Here is a 20,023-nt window from a genome sequence, read left to right on the forward strand (position 1 = left end):
ACACTTAGGAATTTAAACTCATCTGAACTACTAAGCATTAACCTGCAATGCTAAGTTAACAATTACAGGCATGTATAGGACAATGACCACATAACTAAGATTTCAGAACTTACATAACTCTTAAACATAGTACATTGAAATATTCCGAAAACCTGTAGCACATAATATTTACTAGAAAGTAAAATTCACCATTAACATTGGCCAATCTACTTTAAATGTTTAGCTAAAGATAAACTATATAAAGATTACATATATAAATCCTATCCAAAGGATCCTTCATCAATTACTGAATGAGATGCCATCAAAAGGCTCTGAAACAGCTGGGCGGTGGTGGCATACACCTTTAATCCCAGCACTTGGGAGGCAGATGGATCTCTGTGAGTTTGAGGCTAGCCTGGTCTACAGAGCGAGTTCCAGGACAGCCAGGACTACACAGAGAAACCCTGTCTTGAAAACCAAAAAACAAACAAAAAAAGCCCAAAAACCAAAAACAAACAAAAAACTTTTTTTTTTTTTTTTTTTTTTAAAAAAATATCTAAACTGGTTCCCAGAACACACAGCAGCTAGGAATCAGCTATAACTCTAGTTAGGGATCATCTGATGCCCTCTCCTAACTTCTGGGGGCACGAAGCACCACACAGTACACATACGTTCATGCAAAAAAATACTCATACACAAAAAATAAAAACGCATCAATCTAAAAATTAATGCCTCCATCTGGGCAAATTTACTAGTCAGCAGCATCAATGTCAAGGACACTAGTCAGGGTCTGAATTAGATAATGTTTAATACATAAAGAAAAATGAAAGATTTTTCCCCCACATAATTGAAAAATAAACAAAAAACTCTTACTTGTGTATTTTAGTAATGTTGATGTTGCCCCAGTTTATAAATGTGACCATCTCACCCTCTGAGAAAGTCTCTGCATCAGCTCCTTCTATGAAAACCTTGGGACTATACCACACAGGCTTCAAACCAACATCAGGATTCTGAATGATCATAAGAAAAGCAGAATATGAGTTCAGCCACAAACTACTGGGTACAGAATGCAAATCCTTCCATTCTCCACTGTATTCTTTACCAAACAGAGTTTCTTCATGATACAGTTAAAAGCTTGTTTTGTTAAATAGGAAGGGCAAGTTTTACCCGAGTTCCCAGTTCTGTTCTTGGAATTTAAACAGTGCACACTCATTACACAGGCACACACAGTGCCTCAAAGCAGAAATCCACACTCTGAAGCCCATCTCTGACCACAGGACCAGTCACTGTAAGAGATTCACACCAGATAGCCCATCCGAAATGCTTCTAGTCTAAAGTAACCCTGATTGGGGGGCTAAACACACAGTATTTACCCCACAACTAGAATGTGTCTTGCAATCCTCAGTCTCACTGCTTTTGGATCAAAGGAGAAAATAGTCATTCTCACAGAACACTATCAGACAGCAGATGCCAACTTAGCAAAAAAGTGTAAAGCTTTTGTGTTTTAGAAGACAAATTTTGAGAAAGTACCACATATGTGTAGGCAGGCAAAATGTCCTGCTTTACACTGTGGATCACATGAAGAGAGAGATGAAGACTTTAAAAGAAATACCTCTCTCATTTGAGGCTCCTAGCTCCAAGTCTTCAGACATGAGTGCATAACCTACAGCAACTGCAGAAACCAGGAAAAGCAAAACGGGGCATTTCATGGGGACGGGAATAAGGGAGGGTAAGAGCAGGGTACAAGTTACCTGAAAGTGGAAATGGGAAAACTGGGGGGAGGGCTCTAATTGTGAGAAGGGACAGAAAGAGGGAGTGAGGATGTCTGAAAAGATCCTAAGGAATCATACTATATAACTATCTACCTAACAAAAAAACCTAACAGCAGGCACTAGAAGCCTTCTTTTGAGTTGTTGGTCAGAGTTGTCCAGGAGACTCTGGTATTATTGGTTACTGACTATTGCCTTTGACTGCTGAGCCCCCAGAGGTAAATTCCTATTGCTGTATATACCATACACTTCAGACATAGGGCCCAGTTAGAATGCAAGCTTCCAAAGGAGGGAAGCAATCAACAGGCCTACCCAGCTATGATGCCTATGAAACACAATAACAACCTGTATGGCACCATAGCCCCAAGGGTGTATTAGTGGCACATGTACCTTGGCAGTAACCAATAGCTCTCTAATAGGGTATAAGGTTCACCTACCAAATCATTCTGGTCCTGGAAACCTAGCCAACTACATGGAGATAGTAAAGTCATACGTCTTGGAGAAGAACCTACAACTGATACTTTACTAACCCAGATAATCCCTAAGTATATTCTAAATGTTTATCATTGTGCTCACAGGTAAGTTAGTTCTCACTCATTCAAGAAAACACCAAGAAAAGCCACAGCCTTGCAGTCTCACCAATACTACTGTCTAAATATGAGCTGAACAAGAATGTCACCAACAGACATGCTAATGTAGAAGAAGGAAAGGCCAGGAGGCTTCAACCACAGATGAAGAACTACAGGTAACTAAGGAATGCTGAGGGTGGGAGAAATAGCTTCCCCAGGAAAGAGCAGACACACAAACACACAGACACACACACACGGCCATTTAACTTCAATTTAATTAAAATAGAAGCATTCAAGGACTGGAGAGATGCCTTTCCAGAATGCGTGGAATGGATTCCCAACACCCATGTTAGATGGCTCATGACTGCCTTTAACTCCCACTCCAGAGGGATCTGACACTTCTGGTCTTTGTAGGCATGCACTCATGTATACACACACACACACACACACACACACACACACAGAGAGAGAAAGACAGAGAGAGAGAGAGAGAGAGCAACTATTAATGAAAAAGAGGCCATGAATTTGAAAGAGCAAGGAGGGGTTTATGGGAAGGTTTGAAGGGAGTAAAGGGAAGGGAAAATGAAGTAATCTCAAAAAATAAAATAAAAAAATTGCAAACATACGTAGTCCCTAATCCCTCTTGAAGAGGAAAAAAAAAAAAAAAGGAGCATGATGCATGTTTGTTTTAATTTAGTCCTGTCCTAATCTCATTTTCATTCAGAGTTTGAAAAGTAACAATTTATAAAAATGAAGTTTACTTTAGTTCATGATGATGAAGAAAAAAATGTCTTCTTCATTAAGTTTCAGGACTCTAAAAAATAGTATGTATTTACTTCATTACTTACTGACTGACAGCCATGCATGTGTGTGCGCACGTTAGGGGTCCAATGAGTGAAAGACAAAGGTGTAATGTTGAAAGAAGAGGTACCACAGCTTCCACACACAGGTAAGAATGTGAACTGGAACACCTCATCTTAAGAAGGAAGCGGAAAGGCCTCCTCACAAATTAATAAGCTGTCTCTACATAACAGAAGTAAGTGCTAACTGAACGTAACAGTTCTGTCACATGTTGGGCATCACTAGTAAAATAAACTACTTCAGCAGCAAGAAACCCACACAAAGATCTGTTCCAACTGGTATCAAATCTTGACAAATGATATGAAACAGAAACTATCCCCAAACCAGAAGAAAACACTGTGGCCACAATGCAGGGCGACCTTGGGGTGTCTGGCTACTTCCTTCATCTCCTCCTGCGCGTCTGGGACATTCACTGGGATCACTTCCTTCTTCAGCAATGCAACATACCGGGGAGCCACCGGGTCAATAACCTGCAACAAGCATCCTCATGCATATACTGAAATACATCGCAACACATCATAAATAAAAAGAGTAACAGCATAGGAATACCAACTGGTTTTATTTGTTACTGCATTTACTAATTTTTTACCTGTTAATTCTTTCATATTTATTTGTTACTTCTTTACTACTTAACTGTCACTCAAGAAAAGTTTAAAAAGAAAATAAAAAAACTAATTACAAACTAATAGACACAGATTTTCTTCCCCAAAATAACTACTGGCAGATAAAAAGAAACTAAAAAAAATACAAGTCAGAAATATTTTGAAAATAATCTTTAAATCTAGCAGTATTAGAAATGAGGAGAATCCTGTGAGGGTTTATAAATTAAGATCTAAAGGTAATTTGATATTCGGTCTTGCATTGCTGGAGAGACAGCCATTTGAGGGATAGAGACATTAAGAGTTTCAAGTATCATTTCTACAATCAGCTAAGCACCATAGCACCATCCATAGCAGAATAGCATTAGGTCACTATAATAAGGCAACCCTGTAGTTTACAAGAACAAACAAGGTGGGTCTCTACATTGGAGTAAGAAAACTGAAACACATCAGGTCTCAAGTGTTTTGGAAAAGGGACACTCAGTGTGTATATACACAGAGAAACCACTACAATCCCAAATCTAAGACATACTTGGCATGGACAGGCACCCAGTAGGTATCTGCAGATTAGCTGAATGAACAACCTAGTCTAGCTCCAAAACAGTAGTAGCCTCCTCTTCTGGAGCCGGTGAAAAGTATCCACAAGTCAGCACAATAGGAGTGGTTAGATACAAAATACCTGGAGAAAATGAGCCCAAGGCAGATGCAGACCTGGGCTTGTATCTCATACTGGAGGTCCTTGTACAGGGAGGCTAGCTCAGTTAACGGCAAGACCCTTCCTCTGATAAAGAAATGCATGGATGGATGGATAAATGGATGGATGACAAATGCAGTCAGATAAATTCAAGCCTCCAAAATATCTTTAAACAAGTAATACAACTCTGAGAAGCTTAATTCCATTCACTGCAGCTAACTTCCTCACCTGCAAAACAGTCGAAAGTGGGCAAGGTGGCATATACTTTTAATTCCAGCATTCAGGAAGCAAGAAGATCTCTATGAGTTCAAGGCCAGCCTGGTCAACACAGTGAGTTCCAGGACAGCCAGGGCAATGTAGAGACTGTCTCAAAAAACCAAAAAAAAAAAAAAAAAAAAAAAAAAAAAGAGGAAAAGAAAAGAAAGGGGTAGGTTCCATAGCTGGCTGGCTAATAACCTAGGGCACTGTCTGCACAGACTCTTAGGCTGCCCTAGAGAAGTATGATTCAAATGGTCTAGGCGAAGTCTGGAAATTTGTTTTTTAAAATCACTCTACAAATTTATCAAGCAAGTGTGGAGAACCACAAATTATTTTAAAAAATTGGAGTTCATAGCCAGAAATGGTAGAACATAACTGTTAATTTTTAGAAACTGAGGCAGGACTATCACTTCGACCGAGGAGCTGAGACCAGCCTGGGCAACCTAAAGAGCCTTCATCTTAAAAAGGAAGGAAGGAAGGAAGGAAGGAAGGAAGGAAGGAAGGAAGGAAGGAAGGAAGGAAGGAAGGAAGGAAGGAAGGGGAAGGGAAGCGGAGGGAAGGGAGGGAAGGGAGGGAGGGAGGGAGGGAGGGAGGGAGGGAGGGAGGGAGGAAGGAAGGAAGGAAGGAAGGAAGGAAGGAAGGAAGGAAAGAAAATTTAAGTCCCTTTTGGCTCTAAAATTATATAATTCTTAAGACTCTGGACCAGTGGTTTTCAAAAGACTCCAAAAAATCTAAGGATTTCCAAAAGAGGCCTGAAAGAGCCCCAGAAACAAGGTGAATCGGAAATGTCTCCAGGTTTATGCTTAAGCACTTGCCCAGTGGCACTGCTAGAGTGGCTGTAGAACACTTGAGAGGTGCCTGGCTCCATGACACAGGCCCTTAGAGGTTATAGTCACAACCTCCCAGAGGATCACCACCGAGGAACTGGGTGTCCAAACACACAAGCCTGTAGAGGATGTCGCACAAACAAAACACAGCAGGAGCAGAGGAAGGAAAGGAGTGGATGATGGCGGTGTAGTCCTTCCTAGACTTCCCATTAGCTCTAGAGCCCTGACAGCCAGGACCTGCACATTCACGGTGTGACAAAAGGAACTCCTCTGGGAAAACTACTGGCTACATGGGGGAGAGATGGCTCAAGGCTTAAGAGCACAAGCTCCTCTTCTAGAAAACCTGAGTTCTATCTCCAGCACCCTCATGACAGCTCACAATTGGCTGCAAATTCAGTCCCAGAGGATCCGGTGCACAGATATACATTTGAACCAAATATCCATACCCATAAAATAAAATAAAAATTTAAAAATGAAAACCTTCCAATAATTTTTTAAAGGGACTACATGGAGGAGTTCTCGACAGCACGGCCAGCTCATCCTACAGGATTAAAACTTCTCATCATTCCTGTGTACTCCCATATTAAACATGAACAGATAACCCAGATGACATGACACTACTAATGCCCATACCATGAAACATGCATTGAAAGCTATTTTGAAGGTCTCTGAAATATGACAGTAAAGATGAGAAATTCAACAGGAAAGGAAATTAAATAGATCTATCAAAAAGTAGAGCCATAAATCAAGAGAGAAAATAAATCTGGAGGCCCAATGTCTACACATATCTGGAGAGAAGAAAGGCTGGGTTAGAGCTCAATGGTAGAACATGTGCACTACACATAGACATGGGAGAGGAGAGGGAGTACAGGAGAGAGAGGGGTAGCAAAGAAGGAAAGGGATTTACATTTGCCTGCAACTGCAACACTTGAGAGGCAGACAGAAGCAGGAGAATCACTCTAAGTCTGAGGCCAGGCAGGACTACACATTAGGACTGTCTCAAAAAACAAAGGGGAGTGTGTGTTAGGAAACCTCAGAACTGAAGGAATGAGTGAGATTTTAGGCTAGAACTCACTGGATATGATGAAAACAGACCCATACACCAAGGTATACTACAATTTGCAGGTAAAGAACAGGTCATAGCCAGGCATGGTAGCCCACAGACTGAGGCTACAGAGTAAGCCCCTGTCCAGAAATAAAGCCATCACATATACCAGGTTATAAGCCTGGCACAGAGGTAAGCACCATAGACCCGGTTTGTTCCTCGGGAGGCTGAAGTGGGATGGTTACTTTACGTCTGCAAGTTCAAGATTGGTCCAAGCAGCATCTATCATACAATATGTCACATGTCATAGAAATGGTTTCAGTAGGTCTCCTTATCCCACACAGAGTGCAGAACAAAAGAAAGGATGGTTAGAAGGAAGGAACAGCTAGCATAGTAGTGCATGCACGTCTGTGGTCCCAGCTCCTAAGGACTGAGTTGGGAGAGGACCACTTAAGTCCAGACACTTGAGACCAGCTGGGCATCACAGAGACCCAGTACAAACAAATCAAAACCATCCAGGAAATAGGTGATCCATACAGAAAGAAAGAAAAGGGAATCCCAGGGTGATGTGAAGAGATCTGGATGTACAGCTCTGCCCCCAAAGCACCAGAGCACCAACACACACCACCAGAGCAGTGCAAAAGGTTCTGGTAAAGATGTCTCCAAGAGTAAGCTAAAGAACATAACAAAGTGCCTGAACACCTAGAAGGAACTTGGTGACCTCACAGACTCCTAGAACCAGGAGACACACAATTCGGGAGGGGGAGCAGGCAAAATAAAACAAGTGACAGAGGGAAACCAAATTGTTATGAGCAAAAGACCAAAAGCTCATTTCTAGTCATAGGAAGACCACTGAAGGAAACCCAACTAGTCTCTCGCATGCCTAGAGCATGGACAACAAACACCACAAGAGTGTCATCTGAAAACTCAGCAGCTTCTCTACAAGGAGGAAAGTGCAAGGGGATCGTGTGACCCAGAAAAATACATTTCATATATTTGAAATAAATAAATAAATACATATAGCTTGATTAAAACTTAGAACTATAAAGGCTGAGTTTAAAAAGGTACACAAATATTAACTTTATAAATTCTACTCATGTTTGTTATTAGTAACTGCAGCAACAGAAAGAACCAATTAATGATTCCTTAATATAAAAAAACTCACTAAAAGTAAAAAACTAAATAAATTCAAGACACATGCGAGACAAGCAACTACTTGAGGCAAGACATCAGCACAACCAAGCAGCAAAGTCAAGAATTTACAGAACACAATCACAGAAACCGCAGTGCAGAACGTGCATTCTAATGATTCGCCTTATTATAGTGTCCAAGCATCTGCTTCCAATTAGGGATTAACGATATCAATATGCATGATTCCTGGTTTGGTTTTCCAATTAAGAAAGCTTTGGGTTTTTTTTTTTTTCAAGCTGAAAGCATAGCAATTGTAGTTAGCCAACCTTCATTACAACTCAATACAATATGTAATTTTTAAACTCTTATGTCCTCTCAGCACACAAGGGAACAGCAGAATAGAGTTAGAGAAGTCTCCCTTTGCTTTGCCACAAAGAACAGAGGACATATTTGGCAAACTAGGGATGATGCACTGTCAACAGGTTGACTGAATAAGTTGTTACAGAAATGTGATTGTGCTTCAAAGCTATATAACTCCTCAGATTGTAACATGTACTATGCTAAAAGCTATGTTTGAGGCAATACAAGTATGAAGTGATACCTTCTTACAGAGAGCTCGCAGCTTGAAAGCAGAAAAATGAAATGCAAAGTATTCATAAGAAATTTAAGGAGAAACTATTACCATTTCCCATAAATCTGAGTTTGTTGCTTCAATAATTGTTCCTTGCTGGGGTGATTAATAGGCTTAGTGCCCTTATCCATTTAAAGAAGAAAAACATTCCATTTCCCTGAAGACTGCAGTGATAACATTGTTCAGAGGCCTGATCTCTGTTACAGGCACACAAGTGAGTTCTACTGCCTACTACTCAAGAGTGAGGCAGAAGATCATGTACCTTTTCGTTAAATGATAACACTGTTCAGAGGCCTGATCTCTGTTACAGGCACACCAGTGAGTTCTATTGTCTACTACTTAGAGTGAGGCAGAGGTGAGGGTCACATACCTTTTTGTTAAATGCCCAGATTTTGTCCCATTCCATGTTCACCACAGACCTTGACGAGCCCTAGAAAAGCAATAAGGATAGTTTAAGAATAAGAAATACCAAGTAGTAGGCTGGCAGGATGGCTCAGTAGGTAAAGGTGTGTGCCACCAAGCCTAATGACCTAAGTTTAGCCCCTGGGGCTGACATGGTAGAAGAAGAAAACAATGTACTAAAAGGTGTCCTCTGACCTTCATGTGCATGCACACTTACATATGCTAAATATAAACTAAAAAAATAAACAAATACTAAGGAGAAGACTTTGCTTCAAGTCAAGCATGCTTAGAAAAACAAACAGAACAATAAATACTTGCACATTTACTTCCACTGAAATTTCAGTCTTGGTGTGTAGCCTTAACAGGAGTTTCTTGTTGGAAGCCATTGTGTAGGCTGGCCACAGCTGATACTTGCCCTTCCACTGCATGGAAACACTTCTGTCCCAATCTTCATTTATTATAAAACGTTAACTTACTCCTTTCAGAAAAGGTTTACTCTTACGTAGACACAGTGGCATGAGCCCCTAAGCCTAGCATTTGGGAGACAGAGGCAAGAAGACCTCTACAGACTTAAAGCCAACCCAGTCTACAGAGCAATTACCAAGCCACCAGGGGTAGACCTGGGGTAGAGAGGGGGACCATCCTTGATGGCATGGGATTATGTATCTGTAGTCCCAACACTCAGGAAACTAAGTTAGGAAGGTCACCAGTAGTTCAAGGTCACCATGAGCTACAGAGTGAAGCCTCAAAAAGAACAAATCTTACAGTGAACCACAACACACACACACACACACACACACACACACACACACACACACAACACACAACACACAACACACGGAACAGGGATAACAACAAAAGGGATATTACTAGGAATGTTTGGAAACACAGAGGAGCTGGAAAAAACCTTAACTTGCCTGAGCAGCGATGAACTGTTTCAATCCCTCAACTGTCATCCCTCTTCTCAGAACTCCTCGTACTGTAGGAAACCGAGGGTCATCCCTGGGAAATATGCACATTGTTAATATACGTTTATATCACTTGACTACAGAGAGAAGATTCTTAATGCTTAACAAATTATATTCAGAACGAAGTGTGGTAGCACAGGCCTGTAGCAGCAGCACCTGCAAGGTTGAAGCAGGAGGAATCACACATTTAAGATTAGCCTGAGGTACATAGCGAGTTCAAGGGCAGCCTTAGCTATAGAAAGGCTATTTCAAATCAAATAACTGATAGTCCCTTGTTAACGCCTAACAGAGTGTGAGGGTGCACGCCTTTAACTGCAGCACTTGGGAAGCAGAGGCCGGCGATTTCCGTGAGTTCACAGCTAGCCTCATCTACACAGCAAGATTTAGGCCAACCAGTGCTACATAGTAATACTCTGTCTCAAATAAAACCAGGCAAGATATAGAATCATGTCAACTGTTTATGAATGTATACATAAGAATATATATGGAAGTTCTGATATTTGGCAGGGATTTGAAAATTTCAGTATAATTATACCTTTTATATGAAGATAATGTCCAAGACGAGCCTGCCTTTTATCAAATTCAGCTGTATAACATTGAATTTTTCCAGAATATATATAATACATAATATATAGTACATAATACATAATCTTAGTCATAGTCATCATTTTTGTTTTTTACTTTTTAAAAAGGCTAGCTTTGATTGAACTCAGGATTCTCCTGCCTCAATTTCTTGAGTGACAGAATTATAGATGTTTGTACCTGGCCACCATTATGCCGATAGTATAAACTAACACACAAATTCTTAATTCAGGCAAAATAGTGTTTTTAGATTTATAACCATGAAAATCATTTATATGTAAGTACATGACTACAAGATGATTTCCATTTTTCCACTAGCCTTTCTTACAAAAATCCCATGGAAGTTACTCCTCTCAATACAGAAATCTTCTGATTCTCACAGGCTGAGACCACTTGACCCTTGCTTCAAGTCACTCCTGAGTGGAGGCTGTGGAGTGATGACAGTCTCCGCCACTCTATGTGCTCCAGCGCACTTCTCATTTCCTTACAGGGTCTACTGCAGGCAACACGTTTACAACATCTAAGCCAAGGGAGGAGACCCTAAGGCACTGTGTGAAACAGAGATGAATAGGAATCTTACGGGCCTACAGGCCTATCCACTACACTACTTCCTAGTCAAACCTGACACCTACAAGTAATTAAAATAAAAAAATCTCTGCTACACCAAAGCCTTACTGCTCTGTCAACTTTAGGTGACATCAGACATACCATCCATCTACTAGTCCTTCATTGACAAACCACGTGAGTTTTCTTTTAGACAGCACTGTGTTGTTGAGGTTTAAGCGACTGTATTCCCAGATGTATGGTTTCCTTATGCCTAAAGCTTCAATAATCCAATAAAACTGCTCATCTCTGTCGTGGTATTCTGTTGTCCTCAAGGCATGAGTAACCCCTTCAATGCTGTCCACTATAGGGCAGGCAAAGTCATATGTTGGATAAACACTAAAGGGAAAAAAAGATAATTTTTTTAAATAAACATAGAGAATTGTATCTTCCTCATCATAAACATTAGCAGTCATACCCTTTTAAAATATAATTCCTTATATACTAAGAGTGGTTTGTTTTGTTTTGTTTTGTTTTGTTTTGTTTTGCCTGGACATGCTGGTTCACACTTGTAATACCAACCTTTGGGAGAATGGAAGCAGAAAGGTCATTACAAGACTCCAGGCCAACCTGGGCTGCATAAAATGTACTATTTAAACACACACTCACACACACCAACCAAGAAAAACAACAAAAACAAAAATGCTAACAATGTTTTGATATACTCTGAGTATTAAGAGGTAGAAAATAAATATTTTTAACTATTAGTTTTATGTTATGTGTTTTCAGGATTTTACCTGCACGTATACGTCTGTGAGCGTGTAAGTGCAGTGCCTGCTAAGGCCAGAAGGGAGCAGCAGATCCCCTGGAACTGGAGTGAGCTGTCATGGGCTGCTGGGAATCCCAGTCCTCTAGAAGAACCTTCAGTGCTCTTAACTACTGAGCCAACTCTCCTGCCCCACTTGTTTTATTTTTTGAGACAGTCTTACTATATAGCCCTGGTTGGCCTAGAAATCACTTTACAGTCCAGGCTAGCCTTGGGCTAATGGCAGTCCCCTACCTCCCAAGCACTGGAATAAGTCAGCAAATCTGCAATTTAATACATAGTTCAGTAGTAGTTTGGCAATTTCTATAGTACTTCTGTAATAGCAAATATATACTGTTCAGGGCCAGTCTGGACTACAAAGTGTGACAGACACTGCTTCAAAGAAAGAAGGAATGAACTCCGGTGGAAGGAAGAGATGAGGGCAGACAGGCACACAACAGAACATTTTATTTAAGATGGAACTTATGTTTTAACCAGTGCTGGGGACTGAACCCAGGATCTTCTGAATGGGACGTAAGCATTGCACCACCGAACTTCTGCCCAGCTCTATTCCAGCAGGGAGCATTTCCTGCATCAGCTGGTAGGACCCTTGCCTAGTGTATGTAAGGTCCTAGGTTTATTGCAGCACCATCCAAGAGAAGAGGGAGGGAACACCTGAATTATTAAAATATATTATTACACTATGCCTTCTAATTTTTTAAGATTCAGCTCAAGATGTAAATTATCCAGGCAGGGTAATGCAAATCAATACTCCCAATAGCTGAGATGAGGCAGGAGGATCATGAGTTCAAGGTCAGAATAAGCTATATAATGAGTCCTTGTCTCAACTCCCTCTGCAAAAAGAACAAAAAACAAAAAAACAAACAACAACAAAAAAAACCTAACCAGCTGTCAGTCACATCTGCCAATCTGCAGAAGGTACAATGGTTTCATATGCAGTGGCTTTCTTCAAAACATAAAAAAAAAAAAAAAAAAAAAGCAAGATGGCTCATGATTATAATCCCAACACTCAGGGCTGAGGCAGGAGAATCACTGTGAGTTCAAGGCCAGCTTACATTAAAAAAATAAAACCCTTTCTCAAAAAAAAAAAAAAAGCCAATGCACAAAGAGAAAATCTTCATTGGCTACACTTGAGTGCACTGCAGATAAAAGGCTAACCACCGAGTTTACAAAAAATTGCAGAAATTAAATACAAAGGAAATAAACTCGCCAATCAAGAATAAGTAAATGAACTAAATAGTTTTATAAAACAAGTCAATAACTTACTTTTGAAGTGTTCAATATTCCTACCACAGGGGAAATGCAAATGAAGCCTACTTTGGGATACCACCACATCCCAAACAAAATGACCATTGTTTTCCTAGTTCTAATCCTAATCCTATCATGGATCTTTCATTTTTGGTGGTGGACAGGTATGCAAAAATATATTTAATAGTGAAAGTATAAAGTCTAGTGTGAAGCTTCACAACTTCAGAATGACTATTCTAACTATAGAGGTGCATAAAGTTGTACAGAATTTGGGTGTGGTGCAAGTTTTTTTATAATAAGTTTTATTAAGAAGTAAAGAAAGAGAACATGTATTTTACAGAACAAAGACAGACTTTTAAAGGGTATCCTATGTAAAGAAAAAGACCTAAAATTGGGGATGTTAGTTAGTGACAGGGCACTTGCTTGACCAGCATGAGGCCTGAGCTTAGGCCTTAGAACCAGGAACTTGAAAACAAAAGAAAACAAAATGTGATACTGTAAACACCCCCAAGAAAATATAATTAAAACTTTAAAACATACATGCTCTTTCCTTGGTTTGTTTATATTCCTGTAAATTTTTGTACTATCATTACTGTGTCAATTTATGCTCAGAAAAAAAAGTAAAGAAGAGAAACACCATTATCTGAAGATATACTTACACACTTAATCAAGACAGACAGGAAAAATTACAAAAAATCACAAAGTGTCAAGGACTTTCCTAGACTGAAATGTTCTTAGAGAGTTGAGAAAGCCATCCCTGCAAGGCTGCACTGCATGCCTCCAGAAAAGGTCACTCAGCCGACTCACCTATGAAGACAAAGGTGCTGGCTCCCTGACTGTTCTGCATCCCTCCTGTCCATGTTCACCCAGGAGCAGAGCCAAGCCAGGCCACCGACGGGCCAAGCGCTGAACTTACTTGTATTTACTCCCGGTTCTTGGGTGGGGCTGGATTTTGCATCGGTAAAGGGTTGGGTCCCTCATACACCCATTGTTACTACTCATGTCAATTTTTGCTCGTAGGCAACAGGACTGACCAAACGGGCTTCCTTTTTTCATTTCTTCCCACATTTGTAGATTCTTCTCAACAGCTGTAATATAACAGGTATATTCTTACTGATCTGACTGATACAAGGTTTTTGTTTTATTGCACACACATTCCATTAGTTTGAAAACACTGTAACATTAATAGCTGGGTGTGGCAGAACGTGGTGGTGGTGGTAGTCCTCAGCACTCAGGAGGCTGAGGTAGGAGAAAGGAACATGAAGACCAGGTAGGGCTACTCAGTGAAACTATTTCAGAAACAAACAGACCAACAACAAACTTCAATACCTTCAGGAAGTAGACTCAATGAATGCTGCAGAAAAGGTAAAGGCAGTAAATTTCACTGGCACAGCCTAAGAGGAAGCCTTCCTTCTCACCTGCTGTGCCCCGTTTCCCATCAAGGCACAACTAACTGGCCAGCCCTTCTCCAACCTCCAAGTTTGACACTGTGTCTTTACAACAGAATCACTCTTTCCCTTTGCTGCATCATAGCAAGGAGACAGATGGCCTGGCCTCCGGGCTCCTTCAAAGTCCCTTTAGGCATCCCAGTGTGGCACAGGAAATGCTTGGCTCCATGAAAACGAACCCTCACAGAAAACAGACAGTGGTACAAGACATAAAGGGATTTAGCTGCAAAAAGGACTCTACACACTAAGTGGCTCCAGCTCTACCTGCTTCAGAATATCAAAAGCTTGTTCCATCAGGATAAAAAAGAATTGCTAAAGAGTACCTTCCTGTGGAAACTTCTGAAGCTATAACACGTTTCACTTACAATCAAAATAAATACATATAATTCTCAAAATTCAATTAACTCCCTTTGAAATTGCAGTTAAAAAAGTCTACTATAACAACTTAAATTTACTATGCTTCCCAAATGAGATGGTTTAGATTTAAGTAAAGTGTGGAAGTTCCAGCAACATATTACAGTGAATAAAATTACCTTGATTTGTACCAGGCGGTGGTGGTGCACACCACTTTAATCCCACCAATCAGGAGGCAGAGGCAGGCAATTTCTGAGTTTGCGGCCAGCCTGGTCACAGAGCAAGTTCCAGGACAGTCAGAGCTACATAGAGAAACCCTGTCTTGAAAAAACAAACACACACAAAAAAACAAAACACAAAAACCAAAACAAAAGTCTGATTTGTAAACTCAGGAACAAGTCACAAATAAGAAAGGTAAGGGAGTCTCTTAGACCAAAGAGAGTGATCTCCATACTCTATATAACCCATCATGCCAGCACAGGAAAGCTGAGGCAGGACAGCAAGTTCAACATCAGACTGGGCTATATGGTAGCCTTTCTATTTGGTTGTGACTGTTGGAATGTGAAATGTCTCCCATGGGCTCCTTGAGTGAACACCTGATCCCCAGCTGCTGGTACAGTTTAAGGAGATTATGGAACTTGTGGTACAAGATTAGGGTTCTATCTTTGAGTGTAATAGTTCAGCATCAATTCTGATCCCACTCAGTGCTTCCAAAGTCACCAGCACATAAATAAGCCATACTGTAAGCTCCCAGCAACAAGGACAGAGTGTTGCTCTCTAACAGCTGACTGTACCCTCTTAAGCTTCTGGCTGCCTAGCCTCATGGCCCTAAGCTGCTTCTGTCAGATATGATCACAGCAGTGTAAAAATAATTAAAAGAAGCACAGACTTCAGTCAGGTGATTCTGCAGCAATACAGATGATACTGAACTTACATCATATTGACCACATACATACCTACATGCTGTGGTGCTTGAAGCATTACCAAACATTTTAGGACTAATAGGCATTTAAATTAAAGTAACTATAAATGTTACAGAAAAAAAATCCTCCAACTGAAATAAACGCAAAAGACTGCATACAGAAATGAGGTGTTAGAGTGAGGACTCTGCACACAGTTCTAATGCAGACAAGGCTGTAAGAAGCTAGGCCAGGAACTGGGAGGAAGCTCAGTGGCCTAGCAAGTACAGGCCCTAGATTAGACTCCCCAGGCAAAAAAAAGGAGGAGTACAAATAGGACACAGACACACACACACACACACACACACACACACACACACACACACACACAAAGACTGCATCAGGCAAACATAGAAGGGCAGAAGAATTAGAGAAAAATAGCCTTAAATGTGTCTTAAGGAACAGCTTTCATTTAAAAGAGAAATAAAATGTATCAATTAAAATCTGACACCAACTGTGCCTTACAGTTTTGCCTGTGTTTGGACTCTGCCCTCTGCTCCCGTTCCACTTTCATCTGTTCTGCAGGAGTGTCATCCACATAAGCCTTCCCTTCTTGAATTAATTTCTCTGCATATTTCATTATAGTTTCAAAATGATCTGAAGTATAAGTAAACTGATCTGGTTGAATATGCAGCATCGCAACATCTTCCAAGATAACCTGCAGTAGGAATCAAAGTAATCATCAGTATATGTCATTTTCTCACACATTTTCAACCCATGATTTTTATTTTGGGCAAATATAATAAAACACTATCAGTCTTAAACAGCCTGAAAATGACTGTGGATGATGCACGATGTCAGGTCAAAAAAGAAGGCTAGTCAGTGCACTGGCTTCCAGATTTCCAGCTGCGAAAGCGGCTCTCAAGGTGGAGCTCTGTTACTGAGAGCTGGAACTGTGACTTTGCGCCACTGTCCCTCAGTGCACACACCACAAGTCCTTCAGAGTAAAGATGCCACGAGGCTAGAAAACCACACCTTACAATACCTGTGCAGTTTTAATTTCATTCATAAGACTAGGACAAAAGAGGAAACCTGCTTCCAGTTAAACTGGTATTCAAAGGAAGATGCAGTATTCAAGTAAACTCTACGATAACCGGAGAAAGAGAAAATTAACTCTGGTTCTTGGTTATGGGAGCTCAGTTGTTTTTGGCTTAGGTCTCAGGCATGGAACAGACAGATGAGGAGGGAAAAGGCAGCTATGAGACCAAGTTTATTCACATACCATGAAGGTATCAGATCACACTCTAATTTGCATCAACTTTTCTGAGAAAAAGGTCATCACTACACTTTAAATTACCTTCTCAAAATCTTCCTTTTCCTTTTCAGGATTTGTGTCATCAAATCTCATGATCAGTTTCCCTTTAAAGTTAACCTGGTAGTGCTGGTTCAGAAGAGCAGCTTTTGCATGCCCAATGTGTAAGTAACTAAAACAAAAACATTTCACAGAGAAACTCATTAACATGCTTCAACTAGATTCTTACCCTTAACCTCTTTGAGGAGGTAAGAACTAAACAAAACGTCCAATACAATAGTCCCCAGTCATTTTACTTTCCACCAACAGGTGCTGTAACAGAAAATGTGTCTGCCAAACAACAGACTTGAACATGGACAGTGTAACCAAAAGGTACAACTCCTTACGTAAACTCTCAGAGGGAAGGTATACAACTATAACAACCCTAAGAACAATCTTTTCTTTCCTCCAAGAGGCATGGTCATTTACAGGAAAAGTTCTGAAACCATCTCTCAGCTTTGTGGCTGCTGGGAACAAACCCTCACACTCAGAGAGAAGCACCCAAGACAGTCAGTCAGTCATGGTGATGGCTAAGTTGGAGAACATGAAAATTACTGCAACAGAGAAAAAGTGGTGAGTTTTGATTACTTTCCTTGGTTTTGGTTTTCTCAGATGCCAATGAAAATATTAACTAAATGATCTCAGAGGTCTAATCCAGCACCAAACTCTACAAACCAGAATCTAGGAAAATACCGTTTGTTCCCATGGGCAGCTGACAGTGAGAAAAAAATCACTGTTGACAGTACTACCTAGCAATGACCTCCTCTATCAATGCAGTGGTGAGGCACTGGTGGTGGACAGGAGGATCACATGTTCCAGGACAGCCTGGACTACATAACCCTGACCTAAAGATCTGAGATCTTATTGCTAAAGATATTGTCAACTGGGAAGAAAACAAGGCATAAGGCAAGACTAAACACTTACAAAGCAAGTTTAAATAGCTCTCACAGATGTTTATTAGTTTCTGTGGTAGCTACAGTAATGTTTTATGATAGTAACCTAGTTTGAAAGCCCATCTTTGATCTCAACTAATACACCAACACGGGAGGAGAAAACACAAACCCTTATTTATGACATTGCACTATTTTTCAAATTGAAAACAAACAACCCTTCTGTGGTGCTAGATATTGAACCCAGTGCTTTGCCAATGTCAAGAGGCATATTCTCACTCAACTGTACCCCAGATCTAAATCAAGCAGATTTCTTTAGACATTCACTCACACAGCACTTAGATTGGTGATTCAACTTTCTATATAAACCAAAGAACTGTTTGGGTATCTTGGGTGATTTCACAGAAAATAAAAAATTCATGTATCAGCAAAAAACAATGGGAACCTCCAAATATATAGTTAAGTGAGTAACATTAAGAAAAACTGAATGCAACATATATACCTTTCTATCCTATTTTTGCAACTTTCTATAAATCTAAAATTACTATAAAAATAAACTTGTGCCTGGCTGTGGTGGCGCATACCTTTAACCCAGCACTCAGGAGGCAGAGCCAGGTGGATCTTTGTGAGTTCGAGGCCAGCCTGGTCTACAGAGCTAGATTCAGGACAGGCACCAAAACTACACAGAGAAACCCTGTCTCAAAAAAAAATAAAAACAAACTTGTTTAAAATAGAGGGCTATTTTTGTCTGGGCTGGAGAGATGGCTCAGTGGTTAAGAGCACTTGGCTAATTTTCCAGAGGATCCAAGTTTGTTCCCAGCATCCACAAGATGGCTTACAACTGTCTGTAACTCCAGTTCCAAGGGATCTGATACACTCTTCTAGTATCCACAGGCACCAGGGGAATACATGTGATGCACAGATATACATGCAAGAAAAGCACCCATACACATAAAATAAAAAATAATCTAAAAAATAAAATAAGCTGGGCACAATGGTGCACACCTTTAATCCCAGTGCTTGGGAGGCAGAGACAGGTAGATCTGAGTTTGAGGCCAGCATGGTCTACAATTGAGTTCCAAAGTAGTTAAGGATACACAGAGAAACTGAGACACTGTGAAAATGTCATGAGTGTGCTGCATTCAGGAACACTGCTATAACCATTGTCAAAAAGAGAAATATTAGGCTGTAAAGATGGCTCATTGGTAAAGGCACCGGCTACCAAGCCTGACAACCTCAGTACAGTTTCTGGGCCTCCAATGGTGGAAGACAATGGACTCTCTTAAGCTGTCAACTGACCTCCAAATGTGGCATATGTGTGCCTATATATACATACACATATGACAAATAAGCAAATAAATGTAATGTTTTAATTTTTTTAACCAATAATCAATGATTACCTATTATCAGTTAATGTGCTTAGCTTTATTCACAACACTTGAGGATAGACAGGAAAAAACTCTTATGCTTTAAAGACATGTCTGACTTGGAAAACATGTATGCAGTCCTAAGAATACAAATCTCAAGAAACAACCAGAACTCTTAAAATAGTACTAAGGTTAACCTTCTCAAGAGAAAACTGACATCAAGTCAGCTCTAAAAATAGATTTACAATACATACTTGGCAGTGATCCACATTACATTCTGCCATACATCTGTCCGTGTCTCTCTCTCTCTCTCTCTCTCTCTCTCTCTCTCTCTCTCTCTCTCTCTCTCTCTCTCTCTCTCACACACACACACACACACACACACACACACACACAAAGAGCGGGTATAAATTTTAGTTACTAGAACTCTAGAAACAGATGGCAGAGATTTAAGTCTGGCACATTACTAACACACGGTATGAGTCAGTTTCTGAAACCACATATAAAAGATAGTAACTGCTTTTGCTCACAAGGTTGCAGATTTATGGGTTACTGTATATGAAACATCGGGTAGTGTCTGCATGTAATAGGTACACATAAGTGTGATGACACACACCTGAAATGCCAACACTTGGAGGCTGAAGCAGGAGAAATGCTGAGTTCAACACTAGCCTTGTCTATATAGTAAATGCCAACTCAGCCAGAGCACACATAGTAAAACCCTCTCTCAAGACACTAGAAAAGGGCTAGGAGTGTAGCTCAGTTGGTAGAGTGCTTGCCTA

At 40.4% G+C, this 20,023-nt stretch overlaps 1 protein-coding gene across 3 annotated transcripts in view; it reads right to left on the reverse strand.

The window, feature by feature from the left end:
• Window positions 1-20,023, reverse strand: part of Eprs1 (glutamyl-prolyl-tRNA synthetase 1) — a 69,007-nt gene that overhangs the window by 34,169 nt on the left and 14,815 nt on the right. The window contains exons 7-15 of one of the 3 annotated variants that reach the window (XM_036202016.1): window positions 16,991-17,117; window positions 16,159-16,351; window positions 13,849-14,020; window positions 11,024-11,257; window positions 9,683-9,767; window positions 8,734-8,793; window positions 8,334-8,354; window positions 3,538-3,648; window positions 853-989 (exon numbers count right to left, since the gene is read on the reverse strand). In XM_036202016.1, the coding sequence (XP_036057909.1) occupies window positions 853-989; window positions 3,538-3,648; window positions 8,334-8,354; window positions 8,734-8,793; window positions 9,683-9,767; window positions 11,024-11,257; window positions 13,849-14,020; window positions 16,159-16,351; window positions 16,991-17,117 (1,140 nt within the window). The remainder of the gene's footprint in view (window positions 1-852; window positions 990-3,537; window positions 3,649-8,333; window positions 8,355-8,733; window positions 8,794-9,682; window positions 9,768-11,023; window positions 11,258-13,848; window positions 14,021-16,158; window positions 16,352-16,990; window positions 17,118-20,023) is intronic. The other 2 variants (XM_036202017.1, XM_036202018.1) reach the window with 2 other exon arrangements.

Source organism: Onychomys torridus, chromosome 11, assembly GCF_903995425.1.
Source record: "Onychomys torridus chromosome 11, mOncTor1.1, whole genome shotgun sequence".
Classification (NCBI taxonomy): Eukaryota; Metazoa; Chordata; class Mammalia; order Rodentia; family Cricetidae; genus Onychomys; species Onychomys torridus.